Source organism: Pelophylax lessonae, assembly GCF_965119305.1.
Source record: "Pelophylax lessonae genome assembly, chromosome: 3".
NCBI lineage: Eukaryota > Metazoa > Chordata > Amphibia > Anura > Ranidae > Pelophylax > Pelophylax lessonae.
In genome coordinates, this window is record NC_138770.1 from 44,120,091 (window position 1) to 44,140,863 (window position 20,773).

At 48.9% G+C, this 20,773-nt stretch overlaps 1 protein-coding gene across 1 annotated transcript; it reads right to left on the reverse strand.

Annotated features, from left to right (window-relative positions):
• Positions 1 to 2,609: 2,609 nt before the first annotated feature.
• PREB (prolactin regulatory element binding) lies at positions 2,610 to 20,425 on the reverse strand. The gene is made up of 10 exons (XM_082252432.1): positions 20,333 to 20,425; positions 15,800 to 15,980; positions 12,543 to 12,744; positions 11,401 to 11,621; positions 9,569 to 9,649; positions 7,252 to 7,376; positions 7,008 to 7,181; positions 6,840 to 6,912; positions 3,997 to 4,156; positions 2,610 to 2,807 (listed from the first exon to the last, which is right to left on the reverse strand). Exons 2-10 carry the CDS (start codon positions 15,932 to 15,934, stop codon positions 2,713 to 2,715), a joined length of 1,266 nt encoding a protein of 421 aa, XP_082108558.1. The 5' UTR covers positions 15,935 to 15,980; positions 20,333 to 20,425; the 3' UTR covers positions 2,610 to 2,712.
• Positions 20,426 to 20,773: the final 348 nt, after the last annotated feature.

Here is a 20,773-nt window from a genome sequence, read left to right on the forward strand (position 1 = left end):
TTCCCAAATGACTGGCACAAATCAGCCCCTGCTTCAGCCTCTCACTTTGTGCCTTGCTACAAAGTTACAATGTTGTCGTCTGATCATTGGGAGATTGAGGAAATGCCTCTTCCTGCCTGCAGCAGACTAATGACATCATCTCAACCTAAGCAAAGAGTAATTGACTACTGCCCCCTTTTCAGGCTATAGGGTATGCAATGAGCAGAGGTCTGCAGCAGCACGCAGTGTACATGACCTGATATTAAGTCTACTTAGTCTGTATTGGAAACAGCCCTCTGCCCTTCACCTTACTGACTGAGGCCAACGGTGCACAACTACCCACAGGTCAGTGCCAGTTTTGGGCAGACCCTCTGCTCTCACGTGTGTATGGGAGAACCTCAACATATGTAACCCCTCCCACTTCTGGTCACATGACTGTCCGTATACACGTCCTGATACATGAACGGTCATCAGGGCAGCAATGAACTACCACTCAGCAACTACATCTTACCTTACTGTACTGGGTTGGTTCCTTTGGATAGTTGCTATGTTGCAGCATATAAAATGTACTATGAATACAGAGGAGGCACTGGTAACGTTTATAAAAACTCCCTTTATTAGTCTCCAGACCAGGCCCATCACCCAGACATATCACTATACGCCCTGGGGGCAAAAGGAGACTGCAGACCCAATATTTGGTCACAGTGTTATACATTGGGGGTAGGCAGAGGTGACAGCAGGCCCATTACCTCCACACATCACTACATGCCCTGGGGCTAAATGAAACAGTGGGCCTATCATTCATAACGTTATACGCCCAGGGTGGGTAAAGGAGACAGCCGGCCTGTCGCTTGGACACATCACTATATGCCATGGAGCAAAAAGGTGACAGAGGGCCTATCCTCTGCCTATAATGTTCTAAGCCCTGGGTGGGCAGAGGTGACAGCGAGCCCAATGCCCAAACACGTTACTATTGGCTCTGGGGGCAAAAGGTGACAGCTGACCCATCACCCGGACACATTACTTTATGCCCTGGGGCAAAAGGTGACTTCCCACCCCAAATGAATAAACCCTGTGTCTGGGTGATGGGTTAGCGGTCACCTTTTGCCCCAGGGCATATAGCCATATGTCTAGGTGGCAGGCCGTTGTATGCTTTGCCCACCTTGAATGTATTACCCTGTGTTTAAATGATGGGTCAGCTTTGGAGACAATGGACCCACACACATCACAATACGACCTGGGGCAAAAGGTGAAAGCTGGGCCCATCATCTGCACTTAATGTTATATGTCGGGGAACAGTAATGCAATGGAGACAGCAGGCCCATCACCCCGACATATTACTATGAGCCCCAGGGGCAAAGGTGATTACCCAGACACATTACTATATGCCCTGGGGCAAAAGGTGGAAGTGGGCCATCATCCAGACACAGGGTTATACATTTGGGGTGGGCAGAGGGGACAGCAGGTGCATCACCTGGACATATTCCTATACATCCTGGGGTAAAAAGGTGACAACGGGCCCATCAGCCATACATACTGCTTTATGTCCTAGGTGGGAAAAAGAGACAACAGGCCCAACACCATGCATGCCAGGGGCAAAAGGTGACAGCTGGCCCATTACTATATGCCCTGGGGCAAAAGGTGAAAGTGGGCCAATTATCTGGACACAGGGTTATACATTTGGGGTGGCCAGAGGTCACATCATGCTCATCACCTGGGCATAATCCTGTACACTCTGGGGTAAAAGGTGATAGAGGACCCATCGTTCATACATAATGCTATACTATACTAGGTGGGCAAAGGAGATAACAAGCCCATCACCCAGACACATCTCTATATGCCCTGGGGGCAAAAGGTGACAGCTGGTCCATCGCCTGGACACAGGGCTACACATTCTGGGTGAGCAGAGGTGACAGTGGGCCCACCACTAAAATATATTACTATACGCCCTTGGGGCAAAAAAGTTAAAGCGGGCCCATCATCTGGACACAGGATTAAACATTTAGGGTCGGCAGAGTTGACAGCAGGCTCATTACTCAGACACAGCCTTTTACATTCTGGGTGGACAGAGCTGACCATGGGCCCACCACCTGAAGATGATCCTATAGACCCTGGGGGCAGAGGGGGCCCATTACTCAAACATGCCGCTGTACAACCTGAGGGGGTCAGTCTGGGGGACCAGAGGGAGTCTGGTAACAAAAACTGGCAGTGGCTCATACCAGGCAAAACATGGCGGTCATTTTACTTCTGGGTAGTCAGAGGCCTTCTCCTGTCCACAGGAAAGGTGGAGCACAAATCGCAGTCATGTGACATAAGGAGATGAGCTGCCTTCCACCCTGGTGCAATCATCAAGCTTCCAGTCATGTGCCCGGGGTCAGAGGTCAGGGGCCATAAATAACAGGATGAGGTCCGCTATGTTAACCATGAAATGTAAATTAGGGTGGCAGTTAAGAATTGGGAGAAAGCCAGAACATTAATATCGTCCTCAATTTAAAAGCCAGATCTCTGGGGGGGGGGGCGGAGGGGGCGAGGAATGAAGATGGAGGGTGATTGGTGGAAGTCTCAGATTGGAACCTCTCCCCCATGCGCTCTATGGAGAAACGGCCCCACTTATCGCTCCACCACAAAGTACAGAACGTATAAAAAGATTCATCAAGCCCTCCGCATGGGATTTCACCAGATCCATCCTAGACTACGCCCACTGCGCAGAGACCACTTGTCAGATGTGAGCCGCTAGAAGAAGTCTGGAAATGTGTATTGGAGGAGGAGGATGACTGCGACCAACAGAGCCGCACACAGGAGGAGCAGCAGCCAAACCGGGAACGTCCCTGGGGAAGGGGAGATCATAGAGAGTGTTAGTCCAACCAGAATAGGTGTCAAAATACAACCGCACTACCCTACTTATACTGATCTGTACTGCCCCACTCACCGCCACTTTACAGACCCATACTGCCCCACTCGCCGCCACTTCATAGATCCGCACTGCCTCACTTGCCACCAATTCATTAACCCGCACTGGCCCACTCGCCACCACTCCATAGACCCGCATTGCCTCACTCGCAGCCACTTCATAGACCCGCACTGCCCCACTCGCCACCAATTCATAGACCCGCACTGCCCTACTCGCCATCAATTCATAGACCCGCACTGCCCCACTTCATAGACCCGCACTGCCCCACTCGCCGAAACTTCATAGCCTCGCACTGCCCCACTCGCCGCCACTTCATCGACCTGCACTGCCCCACTCGCCACCAATTCATAGACCCGCACTGCCCCACTCGCCGCCACTTCATAGACCCGCACTGCCCCACTCGCCACCACTTCATAGCCTCGCACTGCCCCACTCGCCACCACTTCATAGACCCGCACTGCCCCACTCGCCACCACTTCATAGACCCGCACTGCCCCACTCGCCACCACTTCATAGACCCCCGCACTGCCCCACTCGCCACCACTTCATAGACCCGCACTGCCCCACTCGCCACCATTATATTTACTCACACCGCCCCACTCACCACCATTATACAGACCTACACTAACCCATTCACTACCACTTCAGAGATCCGCACTACCCCCCTCACCATCATTATATTTACCCACACTGCCCCCACTTACCACTATTATACAGACCCCACTCACCACCACTTCACAGACCCGCACTACCCTGCTCATTACCACTTTACAGACCCGCACTACCTCACTCAACACCGCTTCATCACCAGACCCAGCACTACTCCACTCATCACCATTATACAGACCAGCACAACCCCACTAACCACGATTATACAGACCCGAACTGCCCAACTCACCACCATTATAAAAGACCCGAACTGCCCAACTCACCACCATTATAAAGACCCGCACTGCCCAACTTGCCACCATTATACTAACCCGCACGACCCCACTCACCATCACTTCATAGACCTGCACTACCCCCACTCTCCACCTCTTTATTCATCCAACTTTGTCACTTGCTACCTGTGCAGAACACGCACTACCCCACACTAGGTCACTCACGTCTATTGTGCACCACATGCAGTTTGCAGCGGCTGTCCACAGCAACGCTCAGCATTGCGGTCTCATTTTCTCCGCGCAGAGCTCGTCCTTGTTTGGTTTCAGGGAAGAAGGCAAGATCCGTCACCACAATCCCGTGAGCTTCCTGCACATAGTAGAGCCTCTGTGTGTAGGAAGAGAGAGGACAAAGTTAACTTGGAAAAGGCAATGGGGGTAGAAGCATATCTGAGGGGATCACAGGAGGGCCACAGCAAGGGTTCCCCCTACTTCAACATGAACCAATCATACGTCTGAAAGAATGAACACTCTCTTCCATAGCGTTTCAACACAGATATCCCGCTATACCAACAAGATTCTTATTATATACACAGTGATTGTGCTTTACTGTTCCTCTCCTTATCATATGCCAGAAAATACATTCTGACTGGCTTTGTGTATATGGACATACAGTGGGTACGGAAAGTATTCAGACCCCCTTAAATTTTTCACTCTTTGTTATATTGCAGCCATTTGCTAAAATCATTTAGGTTCATTCTTCTTCCTCATGAATGTACACATAGCACCCCATACTGACAGAAAAACACAGAATTGTTGACATTGTTGCAGATTTATTAAAAAAGAAAAACTGAAATATCACATGGTCCTAAGTATTCAGACCCTTTGCTGTGACACTCATATATTTAACTCAGGTGCTTTCCATTTCTTCTGATCATCCTTGAGATGGTTCTACACCTTCATTTGAGTCCAGCTGTGTTTGATTATACTGATTGGACTTGATTAGGAAAGCCACACACCTGTCTATATAAGACCTTCCAGATCACAATGCATGTCAGAGCAAATGAGAATCATGAGGTCAAAGGAACTGCCTGAAGAGCTCAGAGACAGAATTGTGGCAAGGCACAGATCTGGCCAAGGTTACAAAAAGATTTCTGCTGCACTTAAGGTTCCTAAGAGCACAGTGGCCTCCATAATCCTCAAATGGAAGACGTTTGGGACGACCAGAACCCTTCCTAGAGCTGGCCGTCCGGCCAAACTGAGCTATCGGGGGAGAAGAGCCTTGGTGAGAGAGGTAAAGAAGAACCCAAAGATCACTGTGGCTGAGCTCCAGAGATGCAGTCAGGAGATGGGAGAAAGTTGTAGAAAGTCAACCATCACTGCAGCCCTCCACCAGTCGGGGCTTTATGGCAGAGTGGCCCGACGGAAGCCTCTCCTCAGTGTAAGACACATGAAAGCCCGCATGGAGTTTGCTAAAAAAACACCTGAAGGACTCCAAGATGGTGAGAAATAAGATTCTCTGGTCTGATGAGACCAAAATAGAACTTTTTGGCCTTAATTCTAAGCGGTATGTGTGGAGAAATCCAGGCACTGCTCATCACCTGTCCAATACAGTCCCAACAGTGAAGCATGGTGGTGGCAGCATCATGCTGTGGGGGTGTTTTTCAGCTGCAGGGACAGGACGGCCAAGTACAGGGATATCCTGGACAAAAACCTTCTCCAGAGTGCTCTGGACCTCAGACTGGGCCGAAGGTTTACCTTCCAACAAGACAATGACCCTAAGCACACAGCTAAAATAACGAAGGAGTGGCTTCACAACAACTCCGTGACTGTTCTTGAATGGCCCAGCCAGAGCCCTGACTTAAACCCAATTGAGCATCTCTGGAGAGACCTAAAAATGGCTGTCCACCAACGTTTACCATCCAACCTGACAGAACTGGAGAGGATCTGCAAGGAGGAATGGCAGAGGATCCCCAAATCCAGGTGTGAAAGACTTGTTGCATCTTTCCCAAAAAGACTCCTGGCTGTATTAGATCAAAAGGGGGCTTCTACTAAATACTGAGCAAAGGGTCTGAATACTTAGGACCATGTGATATTTCAGTTTTTCTTTTTTAATAAATCTGCAACAATGTCAACAATTCTGTGTTTTTCTGTCAGTATGGGGTGCTATGTGTACATTCATGAGGAAGAAGAATGAACTTAAATGATTTTAGCAAATGGCTGCAATATAACAAAGAGTGAAAAATTTAAGGGGGTCTGAATACTTTCCGTACCCACTGTATATCTTGTCTGTATGTATGGATTTACATATATACATAAATGTATGTGTCATCTAGTCCCGGGGGGGGGGGGGGGGGGGTACATGACGGGTTCATAGGAAAATTGGATTCCTAATCTGTGAGCAACAAAGCACTGTAAACAAAAGGATCAGCAAGAAATTGGCATTATCAGTTGGAGATCTGTTGTGACACACTACATGTTCACCCATCAGGAAAGAAATAAAAGGGCATGGCATGTTCCTCCCGGGGACCCCCCAAACTGGCTATATTCCAATCTGTGAAAAGGCTGCACCACCCCCTTTGGCCTCCCAAACCTTCCTGTTAGCCAATCACCATGATAGGTGGTCTCATTGCCCTGTAGGCAGTGTTGCAGGCAAAAACGATCAGGTCGGCCTTGACTAGCAAAAGTGTTGAATCTTGCACGTTAGAGCTCCTTGATAGGTATACAGCAGGGATCCTCAAACTACGGCCCTCCAGCTGTTGCAGAACTACACATCCCATAAAGCATTGTAAAACTCTGACATTCACAGACATGACTAGGCATGATGGGAATTGTAGTTCCTGAACAACTGGAGGGCCATAGTTTGAAGACCCCTGGTATACAGGGACAGAGCACTGACTGCCATGCTCAAATGTGCCACCCCCAACAACCAATCAGCTTCTCTATACTATATGAAGATGATTTTTGATGCAGAGGCCCATTGTCAGTTCATCCTCTACCACAGACATATAAAGGACACTAAACAGACAGGAGAGACCCAGGGCCCTGTGACACCATATTGAGTAACCTACCTGCAGAGAAAAGGAGATGTAGATGGCTACAGAGCCAGTGACAGAGCCCAGACCCAGGAAGGTTCCACAATCACTGCAATACAGAGACAAAGCAAAATTTAGCACAGTGGCCAGGGTAACAAGGACACAATGGAGGCCAGTATGACATGTAGAGGTTGGTGAACTCACCTGACAGCGAGGCAGGAAATGACCTCATTCCCGCAGGGCTCAGTGAGTAGGGGCAGGAAGTTCAGTCCATCCCACTTCGTGATATAACATGGCGGTGGTTTTCGTTCCCTTTTATAAGGGATCTGTACAGTGTAGAAGCGGAACTCCTTCTCCTGATCTGCCACCTTCCCGAACCTGCCAAGACGCCGGTCAACATTACCATTGGAATAACACCCCTTCCCCGAGACCACGGTATGGCACTCACCTGCACGCCCGGTACCTGTACATCTTATCGGGAATGTTGGGAAAATTTTCATTCCAGTGAAGTTCAGAGAGGAGCTGATCCTTCTCCCACACACAGCAGCGGAAATCCTGACCCACCGTCACCACCTGTGCGACACAACACCGACGTCACCTCCTACGGGGCACTGCTCTCCATATAACAAACTACTTCTAACTAACAACATCCTAAATTGCTCCCACTCTAATATGTTCCCTATAGACTTCCCAAATGAGGCACCACCCATCATCAAATTCTGCCCATCCTGGCATCATCCCAAACAACCCCCCACAACGCCCTTCCCCCATATATCCTCCAGACACCTTCCGCCTCTACCCCAGATATACCCTACCCATTTTCCCACAGACCTACCCGGATAGCTCTCCCATGGATTCCACCAAACCGAGGCCCTGCGCCATTTTTCCTACCCGTTCCCAAGACCAAGCTCCTCGTATTTCCACATCCTGAAGGACCTCGTAGAATTCATAAACTCACCATTAACTTTTCCAATATCTTCCCCACCCATTCTTCAGACCAGTCTCCTCCCACGTACCTACCATACTCCTCCAATCGTTACCACCTTGACATCAAACCAAACCCAACACATAGCTGTTGCCGTTTTCTCCTTCCAGCCCTGCCCCATATCTCCTCTACCTATTTCCTAGACCAAGCTCCTCTGAAAGCCATCTCCCCAGACAAAGCTCCTACCATCCCCATTTCCTCGTACTTATTCTCCAGATGACGCTTATCCACCCCACTCCTTCCCCATCCTTCCTTCAGACCAGACTCCTCCCACCCACCTACCATGCGCCTCTAATCTTTACTACCTTGACATCAAACCAAACCGAATGCATAGCTCCTGCCGTTCTCTCCTTCAACCCCTGCCCCATATCTCTTCTACCCATTCTAAAGACCAAGCTCCTCTGAAAGCTACCTTCTCAGACCAAGCTTCTACCATCCCCATTTCCTCATACTTATTCTCCAGATGAAGCTTATCCACCCCACCTTTCCTTCAGACCAGTCTCCTCCCACCCACCTACCACTCCTCTATTCTTTACTACCTTGACATCAAACCAAACCGAATGCATAGCTCCTGCCGTTCTCTTCTTCCACCCCTGCCGCATATCTCTTCTACACATTCTAAAGACCAAGCTCCTCTGAAAGCCGCCTTCTCAGACCAAGCTTCTACAATCCCCAAATCTTTGTACTCATTCTCCAGATGAAGCTTATCCACCCCATCCCTTCTACAGACCAAGCTCCTCCCACCACAATAATATCAACCTAAACCCAACATATAGCTCTTGCCGTTCTCTTCCTCCATCCCTCCCCCTAATTTCTTCTACCACCAGATGAAGCTTAGCCAACCCATCCCTTCTTCAGACCAAGCTCCTCCCACCACAATGATATCAACCTAAACCCAACATATAGCTCCTGCTGTTCTCTTCCTCCGCCATATTTCTTCTACCACTTCCTTAGACCAAGCTTCTCTGAAAGCCACCTCCTCAGACCAAGCTCCTATTCTCCCCATGTCTCCGTACTCAACTCCAGATTGTTGTGGAAATTGCATATTACATATTTCTCTCATTTAATACAGCGGCTCACCAATGCATTGTAATCTCTGGTCAAGAAGCCATATAAGGTCATACCTTTCTTTTTCCTTAAGGCTTGGCTTGGCTTGGAATGCAGTTTGGCCAAGCCTAACCTTCCCCCCCTTCAAAGTCACTGTCCAAACAATGGATAAGCAGCCCTTTTCTCCTCAGTACAAAGGGTGTTGGTTTGGGGGGGATGGTATATTCTAAATACTTCTGGCCAACGCTGCAAGAAAGTTTTCAGTCTCACAAGAAACATCCATGAAGCAAGAACTGGACGCTGATTTTCCCTGAGCCATGTTGCGTGATAGCAAATGGGACTCCATGGCTGCAAACTTCTTTTAGTTAAGTATTCTTGATATAGATCTATCTTTATCTGCATCTGCCAGTCTTGTATTATTGTAATAGTTTTGTATGTACAGATTGCTTTTGCATAGTAAAAGCACATTTATATACACCACAAAGGTCTAAGTTTCCTTGTTTGTACCACAAAGTAACCTTGCTAGACGCAAGCAAAACACAGATAAAGCTTATCCACCCACCCACAATATCATCTTACTTTCTTCTAACAGGATCTTTCCCTTTACCATCTGCTCTGCCCATCCTATAGACCCTCTGCTCCCCCAGCGGCCGGGACAGGTCAACAGCTTGGGTGGTTCCCCATTTCTCATCTTCAAACTCTGTTTACCCCGTACCCCAGCACCCAACTTTACCTTATTGGCAGGACTAACTGCAATATCTTCGATCTCGCCTCCATGAGCTTTGAAGTCATAGAGCTTCTTCATTGCTGGGAACTGGAGAGGGTGGGGGAGAAGAGAGTGAGAGAACAAAATGGCGGCATTATCACAAAGCAAAAGGTTTCCCCTAATGTACCTCCTTCCCCAACAGCACATACTTATCACCTAACCTTGGTTTTCCCATTGTTTTGTTCAACCACCAGGAGCAAGAAACACCACCCAATACTTTCAAGTATGGAGGAACATGTGACGGTGCCGGTCCTTGGCCCACTACCAGGAGTGAAGCAAAATACCAAAGTATAGAGAAACATGACCTCACTGGGCTTGGTCCATCACTGGTACAATGCGAGGAGAAAGTCCTCAACCCTATGAGGGCCCACACTGTCCACCGCATTAACCAGTTAAGCCCCGGAAGATTTTACCCCCTTCCTGACCAGGGTTTTTTTTTTTTGCGATTTTTTACTGCGTGACTTTAACGGACAATTGCGCGGTCGAGCGACGCTGTACCTAAACGAAACTTACGTCCTTTTTTTCCCACAAACAGAGCTTTCTTTTGGTGGTATTTGATCACCTGTGCGATTTTTACTTTTTGCGTTATAAATAAAAAAAAAGAGCCTAAATTTTGCAAAAACAATATTTTTCACATTTTTTTATATGAAATTCCCCCCAAAAAAGAATGTAAAAATCAAAATTTGTTTAACATTTTTGGCCAATTTGTTTTCTGCTACATATGTTTGGTAAAAAAAAAAAAAAATCACAATAAGCGTATTTTGGTTTGCGCAAAAGTTATTGCGTTTACTAAAGGGAAAGATTTGTCGTTTTTGTTGGTTTTTTTTTTTTTAACGCGTAATGGCGGCGATCTGCGATTTTTTTTTGCGGTACTGCGACATTGCGGCGGACAGATCGGACCCTGGACTGACATTTTTGGGGTTACCAGTGACATTACTGCAGTAATCAGTGCTATACATATGCACTGTTACTGCAAAACAACACTGGTAGTGAAGGGATTAACTTTATTTGAGAGGGAGGGGCTGTGTGTGTCCCTAGGGGCGTGCTTCTAATTGTGATTGGCTGTGGCTTGAAGTGTAGGAACAGTGATCAGCGGTCCTACATAGTAGAACCGTATGATCAGTGTTTCTACACAGGGGAGAATGACAGGCGGCTTGTTTACATCAGCCGCCTGCCTTTCTCCCTCTGCACCGACGATCGGCGAGTGACCGGCGGACATCGGGTCCGCCGGTCACACGCAAGGACTTGCTGGGGAACGACCTGGGGCGGGAGCGCGCCTCCGCGGGCGCGCGCTCGCCCGCTATTGGCTCCCAAGCAAGTGACGGTTAAATTATCTCTAGAATCCCATCCCAGGGGGGCAGAGTCACCACATACACTTTCCAGAACTTACCTGGATCTTCCAATACAAACTTATCAAATGGATGGCCAAAATCTTTGGACTACTTGTCATCGCCGATATGGGTTTGATGGCCACCCCATTGCCAAACCATGGGCACTGATAAGGAGATGACCCCCCCACTTTGCATCACAGGGATCTTCAAACTACGGCCCTCCAGCTGTTGCGGAACTACACATCCCATGAGGCATTGTAAAACACCGACATTCACAGACATGACTAGGCATGATGGGAATTGTAGTTCCTGAACAGCTGGAGGGCCGTACTCTTCTGGGAAGGCTTTCCACAAAACTTTGGAGTATGTCTGTTGGAATTTGCCCAATGTGAGGTCAGGTACTGATGTTGGTTGAGACGACCTGGCTTACACTCCGAACCTCTATGTGACAACACCCAGTAGGCTCACCTCCCAGATCCGGACATGTCCATCCACTCCCCCCGTCAACAGTTTGGTAGAGTCAGCGTTAAAGCACACACACTTCTGCAGATTATCAGTACTGAAGTCGGTCTGCACTACAGAGATGGTCTGCACGGAGATCTCTGAGCTGTCATTCTTGGTGCCACCTCCGCTTGCCTCTGAGCTGCTCTTTGACGGCTTCCTCTTCCTAGACCCCCGATCATTACTTCCTGCAGAAAGGAGACACCTCATTGTAGGACAACCAACCTCGATGTGGGACAGTTATTGAGATACATGGGGAAATATGATCCTTGTGGGAGGGGCAGAGACACAAACTACTGCAGGGAAATCTCACCATTGTGGGAGGGGCAGAGACACAAACCACTACAGGGAAATCTCACCATTGTGGGAGGGGTAGAGACACAAACTACTGCAGGAAATCTCACCATTGTGGGAGGGGCAGAGATACAAACTACTGCGAGAAATATCACCATTGTGGGAAGGGCAGAGACACAAACTACTGCGGGGAAATCTCACCATTGTGGGAGGGGCAGAGACACAAACTACTGCAGGGAAATCTCACCATTGTGGGAAGGGCAGAGACACAAACTACTGAAGGAAATCTCACCATTGTGGGAGGAGCAGAGACAAACTAATGCAGGGAAATCTCACCATTGTGGGAGGAGCAGAGACACAAACTACTGCAGGGAAATCTCACTATTGTGGGAGGGGCAGAGACAAACTAATGCAGGGAAATCTCACCATTGTGGGAAGGGCAGAGACACAAACTACTGCAGGGAAACCTCACCATTGTGGGAGGGGCAGAGACACAAACTAATGCAGGGAAATCTCACCATTGTGGGAGGGGCAGAGACACAAACTACTGAAGGAAATCTTACCATTGTGGGAGGGGCAGAGACAAACTACTGCAGGGAAATCTCACCATTGTGGGAGGGGCAGAGACACAAACTACTGCAGGAGATCTCACCATTGTGGGAGGGGCAGACACAAACTAATGCAGGGAAATCTCACCATTGTGGGAGTAGCAGAGACACAAACTACTGCAGGGAAATCCCACTATTATGGGAGGGGCAGAGACACAAATCACAAACATATTTGTCAGTCACACCCGTTTACCCCAGTAATGTTACCTGTCTTGTCATTACTGTCACCATTACTCTTCTCTTTTTTTGGATGGGGTTGGTAGCGCAGAATGTGACAGTTGGCATCCTGACCAGCGGCTAGCACCTCCCCTGCCACGGCTAGGTTCATGGTGGCCCTGGTGTCCGTGTCATGTGCGTGCAGTAAGGAGGCGCTGATCTGGCCTGATATTCGCTCCAGCCGCAGGAAGTGCTGGGGAAGGGAGAGAAGAGTTACTGTACAGGAAGTGCTGGGGAAGGGAGAGAAGAGTTACTGTACAGGAAGTACCAGGAAGGGAGGGAAGAGTTACTGTACAGGAAGTGCTGGGGAAGGGAGAGAAGAGTTAATGTACAGGAAGTGCTGGGGAAGGGAGAGAAGCGTTACTGTACAGGAAGTGCTGGGGAAGGGAGAGAAGCGTTACTGTACAGGAAGAAGAGAAGAGTTACTGTACAGGAAGTGCTGGGGAAGGGAGAGAAGAGTTACTGTACAGGAAGTGCTGGGGAAGGGAGGGAAGAGTTACTGTACAGGAAGTGCTGGGGAAGGGAGAGTAGAGTTACTGTACAGGAAGTGCTGGGGAAGGGAGGGAAGAGTTACTGTACAGGAAGTGCTGGGGAAGGGAGAGAAGAGTTACTGTACAGGAAGTGCTGGGGAAGGGAGGGAAGAGTTACTGTACAGGAAGTGCTGGGGAAGGGAGAGTAGAGTTACTGTACAGGAAGTGCCGGGGAAGGGAGAGAAGAGTTACTGTACAGGAAGTGCTGGGGAAGGGAGAGAAGAGTTACTGTACAGGAAGTGCTGGGGAAGGGAGAGTAGAGTTACTGTACAGGAAGTGCTGGGGAAGGGAGAGAAGAGTTACTGTACAGGAAGTGCTGGGGAAGGGAGAGAAGCGTTACTGTACAGGAAGTGCTGGGGAAGGGAGAGAAGAGTTACTGTACAGGAAGTGCTGGGGAAGGGAGAGTAGAGTTACTGTACAGGAAGTGCTGGGGAAGGGAGAGAAGAGTTACTGTACAGGAAGTGCTGGGGAAGGGAGAGAAGAGTTACTGTACAGGAAGTGCTGGGGAAGGGAGAGAAGAGTTACTGTACAGGAAGTACCAGGAAGGGAGGGAAGAGTTACTGTACAGGAAGTGCTGGGGAAGGGAGAGAAGAGTTACTGTACAGGAAGTACCAGGAAGGGAGAGAAGCGTTACTGTACAGGAAGTGCTGGGGAAGGGAGAGAAGAGTTACTGTACAGGAAGTGCTGGGGAAGGGAGAGAAGAGTTACTGTACAGGAAGTGCTGGGGAAGGGAGAGAAGCGTTACTGTACAGGAAGTGCTGGGGAAGGGAGAGAAGCGTTACTGTACAGGAAGTGCTGGGGAAGGGAGAGAAGAGTTACTGTACAGGAAGTGCTGGGGAAGGGAGAGAAGAGTTACTGTACAGGAAGTGCTGGGGAAGGGAGAGAAGAGTTACTGTACAGGAAGTGCTGGGGAAGGGAGAGAAGAGTTACTGTACAGGAAGTGCTGGGGAAGGGAGAGAAGCGTTACTGTACAGGAAGTGCTGGGGAAGTGAGAGAAGAGTTACTGTACAGGAAGTGCTGGGGAAGTGAGAGAAGAGTTACTGTACAGGAAGTGCTGGGGAAGTGAGAGAAGAGTTACTGTACAGGAAGAAGAGAAGAGTTACTGTACAGGAAGTGCTGGGGAAGGGAGAGAAGAGTTACTGTACAGGAAGTGCTGGGGAAGGGAGAGAAGAGTTACTGTACAGGAAGTACCAGGAAGGGAGAGAAGCGTTACTGTACAGGAAGTGCTGGGGAAGGGAGAGAAGAGTTACTGTACAGGAAGTGCTGGGGAAGGGAGAGAAGAGTTACTGTACAGGAAGTGCTGGGGAAGGGAGAGAAGAGTTACTGTACAGGAAGTGCTGGGGAAGGGAGAGAAGCGTTACTGTACAGGAAGTGCTGGGGAAGGGAGAGAAGAGTTACTGTACAGGAAGTGCTGGGGAAGGGAGAGAAGAGTTACTGTACAGGAAGTGCTGGGGAAGGGAGAGAAGCGTTACTGTACAGGAAGTGCTGGGGAAGGGAGAGAAGAGTTACTGTACAGGAAGTGCTGGGGAAGGGAGAGAAGCGTTACTGTACAGGAAGTGCTGGGGAAGTGAGAGAAGAGTTACTGTACAGGAAGTGCTGGGGAAGTGAGAGAAGAGTTACTGTACAGGAAGTGCTGGGGAAGTGAGAGAAGAGTTACTGTACAGGAAGAAGAGAAGAGTTACTGTACAGGAAGTGCTGGGGAAGGGAGAGAAGCGTTACTGTACAGGAAGTGCTGGGGAAGGGAGAGAAGAGTTACTGTACAGGAAGTACCAGGAAGGGAGGGAAGAGTTACTGTACAGGAAGTGCTGGGGAAGGGAGAGAAGCGTTACTGTACAGGAAGTGCTGGGGAAGGGAGAGAAGAGTTACTGTACAGGAAGTGCTGGGGAAGGGAGAGAAGCGTTACTGTACAGGAAGTGCTGGGGAAGTGAGAGAAGAGTTACTGTACAGGAAGTGCTGGGGAAGTGAGAGAAGAGTTACTGTACAGGAAGTGCTGGGGAAGTGAGAGAAGAGTTACTGTACAGGAAGAAGAGAAGAGTTACTGTACAGGAAGTGCTGGGGAAGGGAGAGAAGAGTTACTGTACAGGAAGTGCTGGGGAAGTGAGAGAAGAGTTACTGTACAGGAAGGGAGAGAAGCGTTACTGTACAGGAAGTGCTGGGGAAGGGAGAGAAGCGTTACTGTACAGGAAGTGCTGGGGAAGGGAGAGAAGCGTTACTGTACAGGAAGTACTGGGGAAGGGAGAGTAGAGTTACTGTACAGGAAGTACTGGGGAAGGGAGAGAAGAGTTACTGTACAGGAAGTGCTGGGGAAGGGAGAGAAGAGTTACTGTACAGGAAGTACCAGGAAGGGAGAGAAGAGTTACTGTACAGGAAGTGCTGGGGAAGGGAGAGAAGAGTTACTGTACAGGAAGTGCTGGGGAAGGGAGAGAAGAGTTACTGTACAGGAAGTACTGGGGAAGGGAGAGAAGCGTTACTGTACAGGAAGTGCTGGGGAAGGGAGAGAAGAGTTACTGTACAGGAAGTGCTGGGGAAGGGAGAGAAGAGTTACTGTACAGGAAGTGCTGGGGAAGGGAGAGAAGAGTTACTGTACAGGAAGTGCTGGGGAAGGGAGAGAAGAGTTACTGTACAGGAAGTGCTGGGGAAGGGAGAGAAGAGTTACTGTACAGGAAGTACCAGGAAGGAGGAAGAGAACGGATACTGTAAGGAAGTAGTAACACTCACCATGGCATTCTTGATGCCGGTCTTTGAGGCGCCGCCCCCTCCGGCGGTGATGACTGTCCCATCCTCCCGGTGAAAACGGATAGCGTAGAGGGGGAACGGAGCGTAGTACAGATCGGGGTGCCGGCGTCTACCCATCCTGGGGGGGGGGGGGTATAACAGCTCAGGCAGACGAGAAGACGGCCTAAAAAGAGGATTACCAAGATGTCAAAATTGGTCAGTATGGGAGTACTGGGGGTATTATTACCAGGAAGAGGTATAAAGCGGGGTTCTGTATAGGTGTATAAGGAGAATACCTTTAAGGGATTACCATGAGTGTATTAGGGGTAATAATACCTGGTAGAGGTACAGAGAGGGGTCTGTATAGGGATAATAATACCCAAAGAGGGTACACTGGTACAATATGGTGGAAATGAGTAATATTTGGAGTAGTTGTACCCAGTAGGGGGGTATATGAGGATATTTGGGGTAGTTGTACCCCGTAGGGGGGGATATATGAGGATATTTGGGGTAGTTGTACCCAGTAGGGGGGATATATGAGGATATTTGGGGTAGTTGTACACAGTAGGGGGGTATATGAGGATATTTGGGGTAGTTGTACCCAGTAGGGGGGTATATGAGGATATTCAGGGTAGTTGTACCCAGTAGGGGGGTATATGAGGATATTTGGAGTAGTTGTACCCAGTGGGGGGTATATGAGGATATTTGGAGTAGTTGTACCCAGTAGGGGGGTATATGAGGATATTTGGAGTAGTTGTACCCAGTGGGGGGTATATGAGGATATTTGGAGTAGTTGTACCCAGAAGGGGGGTGGTATATGAGGATATTAAGGGTAGTTGTACCCAGTGGGGGGGGGGGTATATGAGGATATTCGGGGTAGTTGTACCCAGTGGGGGGGTATATGAGGATATTCGGGGTAGTTGTACCCAGTGAGGGGGGGGGATCTGAGGATATTCAGGGTAGTTGTACCCAGTGGGGGGGTATATGAGGATATTTGGAGTAGTTGTACCCAGTAGGGGGGGTATATGAGGATATTTGGAGTAGTTGTACCCAGTAGGGGGGGCGGTATATGAGGATATTTGGAGTAGTTGTACCCAGTAGGGGGGTATATGAGGATATTCGGGGTAGTTGTACCCAGTAGGGTTGGGGGTATATGAGGATATTCGGGGTAGTTGTACCCAGTAGGGGGGTATATGAGGATATTTGGAGTAGTTGTACCCAGTAGGGGGGGTATATGAGGATATTTGGGGTAGTTGTACCCAGTAGGGGGGTATATGAGGATATTTGGGGTAGTTGTACCCAGTAGGGGGGGTATATGAGGATATTTGGAGTAGTTGTACCCAGTAGGGTTGGGGGTATATGAGGATATTTGGAGTAGTTGTACCCAGTAGGGGGGTATATGAGGATATTTGGAGTAGTTGAACCCAGTAGGGGGGGTATATGAGGATATTTGGGGTAGTTGTACCCAGTAGGGGGGTATATGAGGATATTTGGGGTAGTTGTACCCAGTAGGGGGGTATATGAGGATATTTGGGGTAGTTGTACCCAGTAGGGGGGGTATATGAGGATATTCGGGGTAGTTGTACCCAGTAGGGTTGGGGGTATATGAGGATATTTGGAGTAGTTGTACCCAGTAGGGGGGTATATGAGGATATTTGGAGTAGTTGTACCCAGTAGGGGGGTATATGAGGATATTCGGGGTAGTTGTACCCAGTAGGGGGGTATATGAGGATATTTGGAGTAGTTGTACCCAGTAGGGGGGGTATATGAGGATATTTGGAGTAGTTGTACCCAGTAGGGGGGTATATGAGGATATTTGGAGTAGTTGTACCCAGTAGGGGGGTATATGAGGATATTTGGGGTAGTTGTACCCAGTAGGGGGGTATATGAGGATATTAGGGGTAGTTGTACCCAATAGGGTTGGGGGTATATGAGGATATTTGGAGTAGTTGTACCCAGTAGGGGGGTATATGAGGATATTTGGAGTAGTTGTACCCAGTGGGGGGTATATGAGGATATTTGGAGTAGTTGTACCCAGAAGGGGGGTGGTATATGAGGATATTAAGGGTAGTTGTACCCAGTGGGGGGGGGGGGGGTATATGAGGATATTCGGGGTAGTTGTACCCAGTGGGGGGGTATATGAGGATATTCGGGGTAGTTGTACCCAGTGAGGGGGGGGGATCTGAGGATATTCAGGGTAGTTGTACCCAGTGGGGGGGTATATGAGGATATTTGGAGTAGTTGTACCCAGTAGGGGGGGTATATGAGGATATTTGGAGTAGTTGTACCCAGTAGGGGGGGCGGTATATGAGGATATTTGGAGTAGTTGTACCCAGTAGGGGGGTATATGAGGATATTCGGGGTAGTTGTACCCAGTAGGGTTGGGGGTATATGAGGATATTCGGGGTAGTTGTACCCAGTAGGGGGGTATATGAGGATATTTGGAGTAGTTGTACCCAGTAGGGGGGGTATATGAGGATATTTGGGGTAGTTGTACCCAGTAGGGGGGTATATGAGGATATTTGGGGTAGTTGTACCCAGTAGGGGGGGTATATGAGGATATTTGGAGTAGTTGTACCCAGTAGGGTTGGGGGTATATGAGGATATTTGGAGTAGTTGTACCCAGTAGGGGGGTATATGAGGATATTTGGAGTAGTTGAACCCAGTAGGGGGGGTATATGAGGATATTTGGGGTAGTTGTACCCAGTAGGGGGGTATATGAGGATATTTGGGGTAGTTGTACCCAGTAGGGGGGTATATGAGGATATTTGGGGTAGTTGTACCCAGTAGGGGGGGTATATGAGGATATTCGGGGTAGTTGTACCCAGTAGGGTTGGGGGTATATGAGGATATTTGGAGTAGTTGTACCCAGTAGGGGGGTATATGAGGATATTTGGAGTAGTTGTACCCAGTAGGGGGGTATATGAGGATATTCGGGGTAGTTGTACCCAGTAGGGGGGTATATGAGGATATTTGGAGTAGTTGTACCCAGTAGGGGGGGTATATGAGGATATTTGGAGTAGTTGTACCCAGTAGGGGGGTATATGAGGATATTTGGAGTAGTTGTACCCAGTAGGGGGGTATATGAGGATATTTGGGGTAGTTGTACCCAGTAGGGGGGTATATGAGGATATTAGGGGTAGTTGTACCCAATAGGGGGGTATACGAGGATATTTGGAGTAGTTGTACCCAGTAGGGGGGGGTATATGAGGATATTAGGGGTAGTTGTACCCAGTAGGGGGGGTATATGAGGATATTTGGGGTAGTTGTACCCAGTAGGGGGGTATATGAGGATATTCGGGGTAGTTGTACCCAGTAGGGGGGTATATGAGGATATTTGGGGTAGTTGTACCCAGTAGGGTTGGGGGTATATGAGGATATTTGGAGTAGTTGTACCCAGTAGGGGGGTATATGAGGATATTTGGAGTAGTTGAACCCAGTAGGGGGGGTATATGAGGATATTTGGGGTAGTTGTACCCAGTAGGGGGGTATATGAGGATATTTGGGGTAGTTGTACCCAGTAGGGGGGTATATGAGGATATTTGGGGTAGTTGTACCCAGTAGGGGGGGTATATGAGGATATTCGGGGTAGTTGTACCCAGTAGGGTTGGGGGTATATGAGGATATTTGGAGTAGTTGTACCCAGTAGGGGGGTATATGAGGATATTTGGAGTAGTTGTACCCAGTAGGGGGGTATATGAGGATATTCGGGGTAGTTGTACCCAGTAGGGGGGTATATGAGGATATTTGGAGTAGTTGTACCCAGTAGGGGGGGTATATGAGGATATTTGGAGTAGTTGTACCCAGTAGGGGGGTATATGAGGATATTTGGAGTAGTTGTACCCAGTAGGGGGGTATATGAGGATATTTGGGGTAGTTGTACCCAGTAGGGGGGTATATGAGGATATTAGGGGTAGTTGTACCCAATAGGGGGGTATACGAGGATATTTGGAGTAGTTGTACCCAGTAGGGGGGGGGTATATGAGGATATTAGGGGTAGTTGTACCCAGTAGGGGGGGTATATGAGGATATTTGGGGTAGTTGTACCCAGTAGGGGGGGGTATATGAGGATATTAGGGGTAGTTGTACCCAGTAGGGGGGTATATGAGGATATTTGGGGTAGTTGTACCCAGTAGGGGGGGTATATGAGGATATTTGGGGTAGTTGTACCCAGTAGGGGGGGTATATGAGGATATTTGGGGTAGTTGTACCCAGTAGGGGGGGTATATGAGGATATTTGGGGTAGTTGTACCCAGTAGGGGGGGTATATGAGGATATTTGGGGTAGTTGTACCCAGTAGGGGGGGTATATGAGGATATTTGGGGTAGTTGTACCCAGTAGGGGGGGTATATGAGGATATTTGGGGTAGTTGTACCCAGTAGGGGGGGTATATGAGGATATTTGGGGTAGTTGTACCCAGTAGGGGGGGTATATGAGGATATTTGGGGTAGTTGTACCCAGTAGGGGGGTATATGAGGATATTAGGGGTAGTTGTACCCAGTAGGGGGGGTATATGAGGATATTTGGGGCTCTCACCGCTGTCAGCTGTGCGCAGACATTCCCGTCACGTGATCCCCAGGATCTGAGGCCGGACATGGGTGACGCATGCGCAGAGTGAGCTGTACAAGACGAGGCGCATGCGCAATGAGGCGACTCGCGGCTACTGCATTTAGCTGTCAGAAGATGACTTGCACGCATGCGTCTCCTCATCATACCGACACGTCACCCGATACATACCGTGTAAACGTGTCTGCGGCTGCGCCGCCATATTGTTGTAGCCTGAGACTTGTGTATGACCACTGCCTGGACTCAGGAAAAATGGAAGCCCACCAGCATCTTCTATCTAACTAACTGGTCCCTAGACAGGTCCTCTTCCAGCCTGACTGCAGGGAATCATCCCCTCTGTGTTCTCTTCAGTTCTTTATCCTCAGCTGTACAGGAGACATACTTGTATGAAATAATAAAGGATTTACAGAG